This window comes from Balaenoptera physalus, assembly GCF_965194825.1.
Source record: "Balaenoptera physalus genome assembly, chromosome: 14".
Taxonomy (NCBI): domain Eukaryota; kingdom Metazoa; phylum Chordata; class Mammalia; order Artiodactyla; family Balaenopteridae; genus Balaenoptera; species Balaenoptera physalus.
In genome coordinates, this window is record NC_138893.1 from 33,133,796 (window position 1) to 33,148,595 (window position 14,800).

At 48.6% G+C, this 14,800-nt stretch overlaps 1 protein-coding gene and 1 long non-coding RNA gene across 2 annotated transcripts in view; one reads left to right on the forward strand and one right to left on the reverse strand.

Annotated features, from left to right (window-relative positions):
* Positions 1–391: 391 nt before the first annotated feature.
* LOC309642829 lies at positions 392–7,275 on the forward strand. Its single transcript, XR_014253398.1, has 2 exons — positions 392–4,027; positions 4,386–7,275. It is a non-coding gene; the product is annotated as an uncharacterized lncRNA (long non-coding RNA).
* A 1,032-nt stretch (positions 7,276–8,307) lies between these two features.
* Positions 8,308–14,800, reverse strand: part of WDR11 (WD repeat domain 11) — a 63,322-nt gene continuing 56,829 nt past the window's right edge. Inside the window, exon 26 of the mRNA XM_082424748.1 lies at positions 8,308–12,262. Within this exon, the coding sequence (XP_082280874.1) occupies positions 12,150–12,262 (113 nt within the window). The 3' untranslated portion in view covers positions 8,308–12,149. The remainder of the gene's footprint in view (positions 12,263–14,800) is intronic.

A 14,800-nucleotide genomic window follows, 5' to 3' on the forward strand; every position in this document is an offset into this window, starting at 1 on the left:
ATCTTGATTAATGATAGTACTCAACACATGCTATGGGGCCTCCACTTTTGCTCTTGTCCTGGCCTCCAAAACATCAGGGAAGGGCTTCCCTGGTGGCGCAGTGGTTGAGAATCTGCCTGCTAATGCAGGGGACACGGGTTCGAGCCCTGGTCTGGGAAGATCCCACATGCCGCAGAGCAACTAGGTCCGTGAGCCACAACTACTGAGCCTGCGCGTCTGGAGCCTGTGCTCCGCAACAAGAGAGGCCACGACAGTGACAGGCCCGTGCACCGCAATGAAGAGTGGCCCCCGCTCGCCGCAACTAGAGAAAGCCCTCGCACAGAAACGAAGACCCAACACAGCCAAAATAAATAAATAAATTAATTAATTAATTAAAAAAAAAAAAAAAAAGTCAGGGAACTAGGAGACACTTGGAGGAATTTACCAGAACGTAGGAAGCATCCTCGTGGGGGTGGGTGAGTCCGTGCCCCGTTTCTTGCATCCTCCCTGACTGAACCTCAACTCCGTGATCCTCCAAGTATGGATGGAGAAGACCAGCCTGGGTTTAACGTGAGATCCTAGGGCCGCCCCCAGACCTGATGATCGGGGTCCCGGGTGAAGGTCTCGGGAAGCTGTGTGTTTTGCCCTCGCCCGCCCCCAATCAGGTGACTCAAACGCACTCAGAAGTGCGAGCCCTTCGTAGCACAAGATCCATGCGTGGAGAAAGGGACGGGAGTTCCCTGTTTAAAGCCTGGCTGAAGAGGTGCAGACTAGGAATCATCTGCTGTCTCTGAAGAGATGTTTGGGGGCCCTGGGGTCAAATCTCTGTAGGGAACTCCCTTTTCCAGCTGCACATGGAGGGTTCTCCAAACTCACGGGGCCCAACTCAGAAACTACCCGTGTCCATCGCATACCCCGTCCGGAGGCCCCCAGCGCCCCACCTGGCCTGATTCTCTTCCAGGAGGGAATGTAAAAGTTAGAACAGGATGGAGTGAAAGGCCTGTGCATTATCCTGACCTGCCACCAACATGTGACCATGGACCCCCTGGCGCAGGGTGGGCTTCAGCACTGCACCCCCAGTCTTACTGGCACTTATGGCTGATTTTCTGATTTGTTCTGGAGCCTGTGGATCCCAAACCTTCGTAAAAGAAAAAATTTGGGTCCATCTGAACCTAATCTACTAAAATCAAGCAACACAAATCCAGGTGCTTACAGCTCTTCGTGCAACACCAGAAATATGGGTACATTTCATTCTGTCCCAGGAACCAGCCAAACAATACTAACCAACTAGTCAAAAATACAGCAACACTGTATGTTTTCATTTTTAAAATGTCATAACCACAAACATATCTAGAGAAAAAAAAGCTGTTGACCTCGACATTGCTGGTCATTTCCAAGTTCCCTGGTGTACGTGTGTTTGTTCCTTTGCTCGCTAGTGCAAGGTAAGCGATATCCAAAGCAATGGAAGATTTGACAGTGACTTGCTTTCTCTGGCTGACCTGGTGGGAGAGTGCCTTTTCTTCCCTCTCCAGGCCTCAGTTTCCCAGAGCTGTAAAGGTGATTCAGAAAAAACTTCTGTGCAAGGCATCAGTTCACCTCTCCCAGTCACAAAAGAGAGAGCAAATGGATTAGGAAGTTTGTTGTTCCTTTGGCTAGTGGTTTTTGGAGCACTCCTTCGCCAGACTGCTGTTGTGAAACGGAAGACAATTCAGTCCCGTCCACGTGGTGTTCAGTGGGGTGATTGAGCGCCCGATTCTGCTCCGTTTCCTGATCTCTGCTGCCCTCTGCTGCCCAACATGGGCTGGGACAGGCCAATGCAACCCACAGGTGTGGCAGCCCAGAACCACTTTGTTTTTACTGGCAGGGGACCTGAGGCTCAGAATGGGCAGCAACTTCTTCTAGGCCACACAGCAGGGCTGCTGCCTCCCCGTCAACCAGGCAGAGGGTCCTCTGACCCACGGACCCTCCTGGTGCCTGAAACAGCCTCTAGAAAGGCAGCTTCCCGGGCCTCACCCCAGACCTTCTGACTCAGAAATGGTGGGTGGGGATCAGCGCTCAGCATTTTAATAAACCCTCCAGGTGACTCTCATGCACACTCTAGGGGAGAACCTTTGCTATCTCTTTGGACATAGAAGTCTGGAGGAGGAATAGACCTTTTCTTTAAGAAAAAAAATCATATTGTGCATCTTTAAAATTAAAATAAGACATGGAAAGGCAGAAGTTCGACTACTTGGTTTTTATTTCGTATTTGGGAAGTTTGGTGCTGTGAGAATGTTGGATTCCCACAGCGCACAGGTGGGCTCCGTTCGAGCTTTTGCAGAGAACAAGACTCCTCGGGGACAGATAGAAAGTCTCCTCTGATCGGGGTGACACGTGTGCCACTCCAGTGAGTGACAGCCTCCGCTGTTGAGCAGGAGCTCTGCATTTTGGTGACACCCATCTGATGATCGGCAGCATCGGGCTTTGGCTTTTCTGAGACAGTCCTGATTCGAATTCATTCATCCATACTTTCACGCATTCACTTATTTAGCAACTGTTTCTCGAGCACCAACTATGTACTCTACAGACTGTGCTGGCTGTTTGGCCTTTGGTCCCTACCCTAATTGATACAGTCCAGTGGGAAAGACAGATAGGAGAACACAAATTGCACAGAGAATGAATTTGCTGAAATTAATTAGTCACAATGATAATAAGCTCTATGAAGAGGACATTCTGGGTGCTCTGATAGGCAGGAGGTCACAGCCCAGGGAAAGAGAGGATTATAAAACCGTGTAAAGACACGTCTTATGAAGGAGGTGGCCCCGAGTGCTATGGGAGAGGGAAGGATGCCTCAAAACAAACCTTCCCAGGTGGGGTACAAGGAAAACCCAGAGAAAAGACATCACAGAGGTTGAGGATTGGTGGGCTGATTCTTTTCACCATTAGAATTTAAACATGACTTTTATTATGGGCCGATTTTTTATTTTTAAACATTTTTTAAATATAGATAATACAGTGAACATCTTAAACCACCGACAATCCCATCATGTAGATGTAACCACTGACAAGAGTTTGCTCTAGAGCCTTCTGAATATTTTTATGTCAATCTACGTGATATATATATTATACTATACTATACTATACTAGCCACCATACTATATTGTTTGGTGATTTGCTTTTTAAATGAACAATTTACCGGGGCATTCTTTCTTCCTGCCTGCTGTTTGTGTGTGAACACCACTCTGCTAGTACTTGGCTGTTTCAGGTGCATCCAATGCTTCTTTCATTCTGATACCCATCAGGTTGTCTCCCCGCCCCCAAGTGTACCCCGAACACGTCAAACCACTGGGAGGGATTTTCTTATTAAAGATACGGTAACTTTAAGAAAACAGTGGCAGTGTTGTAGGGCTTACTGTGGGAAAATCATTACACAGTTACAGAGATAATGATCCCCCAAGGGCAGGGGAGCACAAAATATGGATCTGGGAACTCCAGGCAAGAGGGGGGAGAATAGTGTGGGCTCTGCACGGGCAGAGACTGGGAGGGTAGGGGCAGGGAGACAGCAGTGTGTGGGGAACCGCACTGGGAAAGGCAGAGCCTGATTGGAAGGGGAGCAGAGAGCTGGGGGCTGAAGCGCTCACTGCCCACTCACCTCTCTGAACAGACACTTGAGGGGTCAACGTCAGTAACAAGGACCAAAGGCTTCTTCGTACAGGCTGCCATTCAGCAGCAGAGCCATGTGTCCACTCTGTGCCCTAGACGAGACATGGCCCTGGGACTCAGCCTCTGAGGGTGACAGAGCCTTCCACCGAGGTTCTGGTGACAGCAAGGCAGGGGTGAGGGAGGAAAATAGCTCCCAGTGCGAGGGTCTGCTTGAAGCAGCATGGGGGTATCCGCTGGGGGTGCAGAGGGCAGGTGAAGAACTAGGACACAAAGAGACGTCTGGGGACAGGAGAAAGCTCAGAAGAGCAACATACGCATGTGCACTGCACTTCACAACCTATTAGCTGCTCGCAGAATTTTGCATCAGTATCAGCATGATGACTGTGTTAAGAGTAGGGAAATTCAGGCTTCCCCGGTGGCACAGTGGTTGAGAATCTGCCTGCTAATGCAGGGAACACGGGTTCAAGCCCTGGTCTGGGAGGATCCCACATGCCGCGGAGCAACTGGGCCCTTGAGCCACAATTACTGAGCCTGCGCGTCTGGAGCCTGTGCTCCACAACAAGAGAGGCCGCGACAGTGAGAGGCCCGCGCACCGCGATGAAGAGTGGCCCCCGCTTGCCACAACTAGAGGAAGCCCTCGCACAGAAAAGAAGATCCAACACAGCCATAACTAACTAAATAAATAAATTAATTAATTAAATAAAATTTAAAAAAAAAAAAAGCAATGTTTAAAAAAAAAAAAAAAAAAGAGTAGGGAAATTCAGATCACATAGCAAAGCGCTCCAGCAAGTGACAGAGGAAAGACCCACCCTGGGGCTTTCCCCTGTCTCTGAAGGGTCCAGAGAGTGGGCCAAGATGTCTGTGAAGAGGTGGACGCACCCCTATGCTGAAAAGACGGTTCCTTCTAAGCCGTTGGGGTCTTTGATGAAAGGAGTAGCCATCGAGGGCACATCAGCTCTTAGTTGCCATCACTCTGATAAGAGAATAGCAGAAGGATAAGCAAGTAAACTCAGTCCTGACTGCACATTAAAATCACTCGGGGCGCTATGCAAACCTCGATGCTCAGACCCCAACTCTTGAGACTCCAACTGAACAAGGCTGTGTGGTTATATGAATTTATTTAAAAAGTTCACACACACTAATCAGGTGACCTGGAGTGAGGCAGAACTGTCTGGGACTCTACTCTCAGAGCCCAAGGGCATCCAGGAGGGGCCCTCGGTAGTTCAGGGAGACCATGGTGCTCCAAAGAGTTGGATATCTTTTAGCTTTCTTTGCCTATTAACATAGTGGAGCTAATAAATGAAGTGTGATGCTGATGCTTTCTTATTTTTATGACCATGGAAGTCACAAACTATTGGCACAAGAGCTGATTTTGGCCCAGAGATGTATTTTCTTTGGCATGAACTGGCTTTTTTAAAATTTGAGCCGACATTTAAACATCTGGATATTTCATGTAGTTATTTCGACTTGCAGCTCCTTTTGAAAGATCAAAAGATCTGACACTTGCTGCCCCAATGGCACTGTTTCTGTGCCAACAGGCAGCTGGTGCTGAGTAGTGGCTACTGCTTTCTTTCCTGAGCCTGTAGCCATGGGACCCCCTGGCGCAGGGTGGGCTTCAGCACTGCACCCCAACAGTCTTACTGGCACTTATGACTGACTTTCTGATTTGTTCTGGAGCCTGTGGGTCCCAGTCATCTGTAAAAGAAAAAGTTCTGGTCCATCTGAACCTAATCTGTACTAAAATCAAGCAACACAAATCGAGTTGCTCACAGCCCTTTGTGCAACACCAGAAATATGGGTACATTTCATTCTGTCCCAGGAAGCAGCCAAACAATACTAACCAACTAGTCAAAAATACAGCAACACTGTGTTTTCATTTTTAAAATATCATAACCACAAACACATCTAGAGAAAAAAAGCTGTTGACCTGGACGTTATGGGTCATTTCCAAGTTCCCTGTTGTACACTGTGTTTGTTCCTTTGCTCACTGGTGCAAGGCAAGCGTTATCAAAAGCAATGGAAGATTTGACAGTGACTTGCTTTCTCTGGCTGAACTGGGGGGAGAGTGCCTTCTGTGGCATTTACAGTGCACACTGCAGCCCTTAGACCATGCAGGTGAGAAACCAGGGCTGCTGAGTCTTACCTTTTTCTTCAAGAAGTGGCCAAAATGTTTTTTCCTGGGTGTATACATGGTGACAGAGAGGCTGAGAACCAAAGTGAAGCTTTCAGTAGACAGGGAGGATTGAGGGACCCTGAAAGGCTTGGTATGCTCTAAAAAGAAGAGTAAACCAGAGATAGACCAGCCCTCACAAGGGTCAAAACCCAGTTTGAATCATGTCATTTCCCAGCTGGATTAAGGTAACCTGAGGTTGCTAGTGCACCGAGTTTAGCTGCCTGCAGAACCTAAGTCCTCTCTCGAGGAAGCAGCCCCATCCAGAGCTTCAATTTCTATCTAAATGTTTTAATATAGAACATCTGACAATCAAAAGTATCAGGCATATTCAAAGGTGTGTCAATAAGTCTGAAAACTGGCTTCTCCGTAGAAACAGCAGAGGCTGGGAGACAATGGAATATCTTCAAAGTGCTTAAATAATTGCTAACCTAGACTATCCACTGAAAATAACCTTAAAACATGGAGATCGGAGATGACCGTTTAAGCTGGTAATGGGTACATAGGGGTTAATTACATTATTTTCTCTACTTTTATCTGTTTAAAATTTCATAAAAGAAATGAAAACAAAATAGAGTTAAGATGAGCAAAAGCTGAGAGAAGTCATTACTAGTAGACATGTACTAAGGAAAATACTGAACAGTGTTCTTCAGGCAGAGGGAAAATGACCCCAGATGGCAGCTTGGTGACGCAGGAAAGACAGAGGAGCATTGGAAATGGATAATAATGTGGGCAAGTCTAAGTGGAGACTGACTGCATAAAATAATAATTATTATGTCTGGAGGGCAGTTGAGATACACGCGGAATTAAAATACATAATAACAGTAGCACATAAGACAGAAGAGGGATAAACGAAATGAGAACGTTCTAAGGTCCTTTTCACTATGTGGAAACTGGTAAAAGTCCCCATTTATGTTAGACTTTAATAATAAAGATGAATGTTGTAATCCCCTAGATAATTATGAAATAAATAGAAAAGAATATATAAGCAACAAGATAACAGTGGGGAAATGGAATATTTAAAAATCCTAATCTAAAAGAAGACCAGGAAAGAGGGGGAAAGACATAAAATAGATAGGAAAATTTGAAAGCAAATAATAAAGATAGCAGATTTAAACAGAAGCACATTCAGTAACACCATTATATGTAAATGGTCTAAGACTCCAAATGAAAGGCAGAGTGAATAAAAAACAAAACCCATGGGCTTCCCTGGTGGCGCAGTGGTTGAGAATCTGCCTGCCAATGCAGGGGACACGGGTTCGAGCCCTGGTCTGGGAAGATCCCACATGCCGCGGAGCAGCTGGGCCCGTGAGCCACGATTACTGAGCCTGCGCGTCTGGCGCCTGTGCTCCGCAACAAGAGAGGCCGCGACAGTGAGAGGCCCGCGCACCGCGATGAAGAGTGGCCCCTGCTTGCCGCAACTAGAGAAAGCCCTCGCACAGAAACGAAGAACCAACACAGCCATAAATAAGTAAATAAATAAAGGAGTTCCTAAAAAAACAAAAACAAAACAAAACCCAACTATATGGTACTTAGGAGGGATAGCCTTTCTATATAAAGACACAGAAGGCTAAACATAACACAAGCACAAGGGAAAAGAAGAACAATGCAGTTGTGCTAATATCAAACACTAGACAGTGAGACAAGAAGCAAAGAGCACACGAACCAGTGGTATGTGGACCTGATGGCGTTGTCATTGCAGTAACCTCACCTTCTAGTAAAGACATGGCCTGTGAAGGTCCTGGCCCCTGATTCACCATGAAGACGCAGGTTCATGGAAACTTGGAGGTGCCTGGCACTGTAGAAAAGCCAGAGATGCTGGCGGGGTAGGGCTGGGGTGGGGTGGGAGGGAGGCTGGTCCTGCTTTCCCAGGGCCAGCCCAGCGTGGGAGGCTGGCCAATAAAGGGTACTTTACTATGTAGAGTGATAGGATGTGTGGGCCTCAGAGATGGGGCCCCTGCTCTGGGTTGTGGGGGAATGGGAGGCCTCAGATGGGAGAGAATGCTCAGCCTTGAGGACGTGTAGACGCGCTCCAGGCAGATGAGACAGGAAAGGCGTCCCGGACAGCAAGGGCAAAGCTGTAACGATGTCGTGTGATCAGAAACCACAAGCGTTTTTGGGTTGATTGCATCGTGGGGTGCAAAGAGCAGATGCTGAGCGAGAAGGGGGGCCTGGGCCTGGGTGATGGAGGGCCTTTCACGCCATTTAAAAGTGAACTTGAGCCTAGGGGGATCAGTGACAGTTACACTGATTTATGGGGAAAACTGGAGGGGCAAAGTGGTTTTTTAAAACCACTTTCTCTTTTTGAAAGAGAAAGTTCCAGTAGCAGAGAAGGAAGGGAGGGACATCTTCATTGTTGTAGCTCAACAAACCACAATCAGCTGCAAGCAAGCAGAATACAGGGAGAACCTGTGATCAAACAGGTTTGGGAACCTTGAATACCATGTCCTTTGCTTGGAGGGACACAACTTGTATCTGACATATTAAAAGCCCTGAGAAGGTCTGCAGTACAGAAATTTGTTTAACTATATTTATTTTGGCAGTTCGCAAACTTATTTGACTACGATGTTTAAAAAATATTTACTAATATTTTGCAGGACATTACAGTTCTGAGGAACACATATTGGGATAAACTGACTAAAGGTATTCTTGGTTCCAGAAGCCTGGAAAGTTCAAACCACAGAGAATCCCCGACTCTGGAATCTTCCCCAAGCCAGAATCATGAGTCTGGATGGCTTTGACTACCAAGTGGGACTTCCCTGGGCTGTGGGTTCTGGAATTGCTGTTGTCCATGGTTCTGCCTGATCAGCAGAGGGCAGTGGAAAGAAATGCCAGCAAAGCATCATGAGGGCTGCTGAAAAGAGGCAGTCGGGAACAGAAAGCAGGGAGCCTGGTTACGTCAGTCTGGTTGACAATGAAATTTCTAGGTCCAGAAGTGCAACTGAAAACAGTTCCTTTCTTTTTGGAAAAGTGGCTTCTTCCCTGACAAAGCAGATTCAGTAAAACAAATGCAGGCTGAAGGCCTCCTCCAGCCCAGCCAGAAAAGAATGGGGGAATGGAGTCAGAATTCTTACGGTTCTGGGTGAAGAAGGGGGACGTCAGCCCTACAACTTGAAGTCCCTGAGGAATTCCGTGTCCTCCTTTTTGCTCAGTGCAGGTGTCTTAGTTTGCCAGGACTGTCGTAACAAATGACCACAAACTTGGTGGCTTGAAACAACAGATATTTGTTCTCTTGAGGTTCTGGAAGCCAGATGTCTGAAATCAGTGTTGGTAAGGCCATGCTTTTTCTTCAGGTTCCAGGGAAGAATCCTCCCTTATGCTTCCCAGCTTCTGTGCTTCCAGAGAGCCTCAGCGTCCATGGTTGGCAGCTATGTCACTCCGATCCCCTGTCTTCACATGGCCCTCTTCCCTCTGTGTGTCCTCTCCTCTTCCTAGAAAGACACCGTCATTGTTTGATGATTTCATCTCAAGGTCTTGACTAATTATATCTGCAAAGACCCTGTTTTCAAATAAGGTCACATTCGGAGGTTCCAGGTGGACATGAATTTCGGGGGGGACAACATTCAAGCCCCTACAGGGAGGCCAGCAACTCCCAGCAGCCTCCAGCAGGTGTTCCAGCGCCCTCACCCTCGGCAGAGGCTGACGTGTGTGTCCTTGGGGATCTTTCTGGGTGGATTTGGGTTTGATCATGGCCTGAAGGTCTGGGAGCTCAGAGGCTGGGCTGCAGCCCTGAAACTCACCAGGCATCACTGTTACTCTGTGAAAAGCCAGAGCCCCTCACCCCTCAGAAAGCAATCCCATGCATATTCCTAGCCCAGCAGGCTGAGGCATGAATGGCTGGAATCTTGGGGGAATCGAGTTTGGCCCAAAAACTTGAGTGGGCAGGGTCCAGTAGCAATGGAACTTGAATGTTTTCCTTTGTCTTTTTGCTCTTTTAATCTGCCGCTGTGTCCTTGACGTTGTGAGCTGGTTCTGTTTCTATAAGTGGTTGGAGACTCCATAATTCACCTTGGGGATGGACTCTCTTTGTTGCTGGACAAAGTGGGTCCAGGGGTCCTGGAGAGCATTGCAAAGATACTGTTCCTTCACCAGGCCCTGAGGATTGGAAGCAGATAAGGGGAGAGGGTCCCCACCATTGGCAGCTACAAATTTATACAGGGTCCCCGGAGAGGAGAAGGCAATGTGATCACAACCCTCTCACTGGGGTTCAGAGCTAGAAGAGCCTAAATGTGGGCAGGAAATGAGAACAGGGCGCCTGAGAGGCCATGAATCAGAAGGGGGTTGTTTGGATTGGGGACCTGGGCTTTGGGCATAAGAACTGACTGTGGGTAGGGCAGCATCCGTTGTCCAGCTCTTTCCTGGCCTGGTGCTCCTGGTGCCCTGGCTACGCCTTGGGGAGCTGGCCGCCTGGGTGTGAGTCTGAGTCAGGAGTCCAGGTGCCTGGTGCCCAGGCTGGATTCACAGACCTGTACGTGCTGGACAGAGAATCCCAGGAAGAGACAGGGCAGGTAGGTGCCCCAAGTCATCACAATTCAGAAAAAAATCACGTCAGAGATTCATCCCAAGTGCCAAACCGTGTTGTATGAGCTTTACATCACTTATTTTATCCCCTCAACAACCCTGAGTCGTTAAGTATAATGTGTGATCCCCATTTGGCAGGTGACTAAACTGAGGCTGAGAGAGGCATAGCTTGATGCCTGTTGCATACAGCTCGTGAGCGATGGAGCTGGGATTCTGACCAGGCGGTTTGGTTCAGGGTCCAGGTTCTCGCCCACTACACTGCACTGCTGCAGCCATGTGAGGGGCCTCTGGAGTCATCTTGCTGTCACCTAAAGCCCATTCTGGTGGTGGGACCTAAGAGTAATACAAGGGACAGCCTGGAAAGTAGTGAGTGCCCTGTCACGGGAGGTGTGCGAGTAGAGGCAGGATGCGGTTTGGAAGGGACTGTGGCAAGGCTGGCTTCCCACCCTGGGGACCTGAGAAACGAAAAGGAAAGAAAGCTGTGGCGGCATGAATTATTCAGAAACTCGAAAGGGCTAAGAAATCGCATTAAAGGTGTTGTGTTCTCGGGGTCATTTTTCTTCAGTTTGTTTTTTGGTTTAAGTGTTTTTGTTTTTTTCCTCCCCATGAAACTTCTAGACCTGGAGGAAATTGCTTGATGATCTAAATCCCAGCTTCACGTATATAAAAGAGTTAGTTTCTCTCTGGGAAAAGACGTTAAATCCTTTTGCTTCAACTGAGGTCAGATCAGAGCAGAGCAGATCTATCTGTTCAGGGAGAGCCCTGAGGCTTGTTCTGGGAAGGAGTCATCTCCGTGGGTCAGGGGCTAGCTTACTGCAAGGCTCAGACCCCTGGGTCACCCATGGTCCCTTGGCGCCGAGTGTCCCAGAAATCCTGTTGAGAGTGTGGAGTCATTGCTTTGTCCTCTTGGAGTGACATCCTATACCCAGCAGGTCCCTGTGCATGTCAGGTGACTGCTGACTCTAGCCCTCCACGGGATGCTCAGAGACAGCAGGGGGATAAGGGAGGGAGGGAGGGAGGGGAGAGGGAGAGCAAAGAGGGAAGGCAGGTGCTCCTCTTCAAGCATGTTTAGCTATTGCTGGTTGAAACACAGTTACACAGGATTCTTCATTACAGGACTTTTCAGAGCCTTTAAAGTATCAACGTGCATTGTGAATCTCCACAAGGTGACTTTAGAATGTCTTGTTTTCCCAAATTATTTGATCCCCCACCCTTTTTAATAGACTTTTTTTTGGAGCTCCCCACCTCAGCTGCTTTTTTTCCTGAGGAATAACCCGTGGGACTAGCAAGCTTCCTTGGCATTTTCTTTTGGAAGAAATAACCTTAAACCATCATCTCTGTATTAGAACCTTTTCTTTCCACAAATATTTATGGAGTCCCTGTGGTAAGGACACCAGGTAGAGGCTCTGGGGAGATCTCAGCAAAGGACTCATCTCTCCCTCAGTTTACCGAGTTCAGCTCAGAACCCAGAGCTGGGCTTTTCATGGGTCTTTGCTCAAGGATGGGGCACAGCACCCCTTCCCTTCTTCCCCAGGGGCCAACTGTGCAGCTCCGGGCCAGACCCAGCGAAGGAGGGCCCTTTGAAGTCCCCCTCCCTCCTCCCTCGCCTGCTTCTCGGACTCCAAGGCCGCTCCAACACGTCCTGGTAGGAAGCTGTTGCAGGGGTCAGGGCTGAGGGGCGCTGCAAGCCTGACCGAGTGATGAGACATCTCTCTGGCTGTGGACGTGGCCCAGCAGTAACTGCCCCAGTGAAGCGGGGGAGGGGCTGCAGGGCTGCGGGGAGGCGAGAAGGCGCTGAGGGCGGAACCGGATCTGAAGGCTGGGACCGTGGCGCTCATCACCGACAAGTGCGTGTTATGGGGGAACCCTTACTCCCTGCCCCCCAGCTTCCTCCACCCCCTCCAGTAGAGAGTGGATACTGGCTTTTCCGGACAGGTTGCCTCTTAGTATCTACAGATTTCAGAAAAGAAAAAACAATGAGCATCATTTCCCTCTCTCAGAAGTGCTTCTTTCTGTATTCATCAGCTACAGCAGAGGATGTTGTTAGACTGACACTCCAGTTAGTAAGTTTTCAGAGAATTGCATTTAAATAAGACATCATGTGCATTTGCTAAAGGAAATGAGATATGATGAGAAAAAGATGCGTGAGGAGGCTTGTCCTGCCACCCAGCCCCAGGGGACATATCCAACATTGCTGAAAAATGGAACCATTTGCTGGTGTTCGTTCTAGGTCTGTGTTCACAGCCACACCTTTCTTTGCGCTTTTCATCTGCCTGGACCAGCTGGGCTCATTCCTGCCCATCCTTCAGGGCCACGCTGACACCGCCTCCCCAGGAGGCCCCAGGGAGTCGCCTGCTCCCTGGCCTTTCTGAACCCCACGGCACCTGCTGTGCGCCTTTCCTGGTCTGTCTTCCACTGTTCGCCGTGTGTCCTTTCACGGCCACTCCCGGTAGATTCTGTTCAGTCCTTCCCCTGTCGGGGGTGAACGTCCCCTCGTGCCCAGGGCTGCTCTTCACTTCTCTACTCCATCCCAGCTTCACCCAGTTGTAGGGAAGTGCCTCCCACAGAAGGTGGTGGCTCAGTCCACGCTCGGAGCTTGGTGGTTCCCACGGGTAAGGACAGGGCAGGGGGTGGGGGAAGGTGATGTGAGTCTCAGGCAGCAGGAGACCTGCTGCGTATGGGGGAGACGGTCAGGGAGGAACTGCTGGAAGTGGACGGAGCAGGTGTCTGGAGATGCCTCATGGAGAGAAGGTGGTCCACCCTGGCTCCAGATCAAGTTCTTTCTACTCAGAACGAGTTTTCCACGATGCCAGAGTGGGCGACGGACGTTAGGGATGCCGAGAGTCACTTTCTGTCTTCCTTTTCTCTCCCTTCCTCCCAGCCTTGTTCTAATCCCAGCTCCTGCTGGTCTGTGTCTCACAAGCAAGACTCCCCATCCTCAACGAAAGCTGACAATCTCACCCATCTTCCCATGAGCAGCGACGCAGACAGAACACACACGTTCCTGAATAACTTCTAAGGACTTGGGCATCCTCTAGACTGATGAGCCCTCCCATCTGTCATCTGTCATCTTTCTCTCAACCACCCTGGGAGGCAGGCAATATTATCCCCCTCTTACAAAGGAGGCTCAGGTGACGGCTTGCCCAAGGTCAGGCAGCTAGATGGCAGGGACATGCCATCCCGAGGCCACGCTTTCCTCTTTGTTCCACACCTTGGGCACTGGTGTTCAGAACCACTGCTGAGCAGGTTTGCAAAAGCAAAAAGCAAAACCCAAGTCTTGGCTGACAGTTACCCTGCTAGCCAGTGTGGCTCCCGCAGACCCTCTGCAACGTGCAGTGGCATTGCCAAGAGCACAAACTTAAATCAGATTCTTAAGATCCCTTGAATTAACTAATGCTAGACTCTTGCTAGAACACTATCCTCTAGGACAGCTTTCCAGCTGCTTCACGGGACACGGTCTATTCTTCTTGTCCTACTCTTGACAGATATTAGCAACTTCAGACATGCAAGGGCCTATCGTTCAATTACATTCCCGATGCGCACTCGAGACCACTGGGAAGTGAACTTAATCCACAGAACTAAATTTTGTTGTTGGACAGATGGTTCTTAAGAAAACGATCCGAATCATTTCCCCCCAAATCAGCCTTTAAGAAATCTCGTTTCTCAGGCCTTCCTCCTTCCCTCCCTCCCTCCCACAATGTATCTGTGCCAACTTACGGTTTGCCTGTTTCCTCCTCAGTTGAGCTTTCCATTTGATTATGCTGCAGGCTTATCCATCCTCCCCTTTTGATAACCGTTCCACTTCCTGGCTCATCCATATGGGATTACACGAAGCCCGAGTCATCAGTTGCTGAGACTTCCCCCACCCAGGGTTTCTGTCCAGAAACATCTGTACCCTGTGAACTCACGTCAGCAACAGTTAACACCTACCACGGGCTTAGGGTGTAACGATTTTTCATCTTCCACCCTGCCTGAAGCATGAAAGCTCTAGACGGTAGAATGTCAAAATATTGGAATAAAATGAGGTCTTATTATAGCAGAACACGTTAGGAGGTGTCTGGAGTAAGACTGAGATTTGCTTAAAATTGCTGATAATGAAACAGCTCTTAGATATAAATTTTCTATCATCTGCTGATGTCATCTATCATCAACTGATGACGTATATATACCATCTATTTATCTCAGAACTGTCAGAAATAAGACTAAGGTCAGCTCGGGTGATACATGTTGTACGTAGTTTCCTAGACCCACTGCCATGGGAATTGGGGCCCATAAAGGAGCCGGATGCGATAACGCTTATAACAACATCTTTCTAAAAAGAGGTAAGTTCTAGTGTACCTAGTCAGAGAAGGATCACTGATCTGTACCCAGAAAGACAACTGGACATCTGAAATTTCATCTCAAGTTGGCATTATGGACCTAGAGTAGGAGTGGGTAAACTTTTTCCTGTAAAGGGCCAGACAGTAAATATTTTAGGTTTTTTAGGAC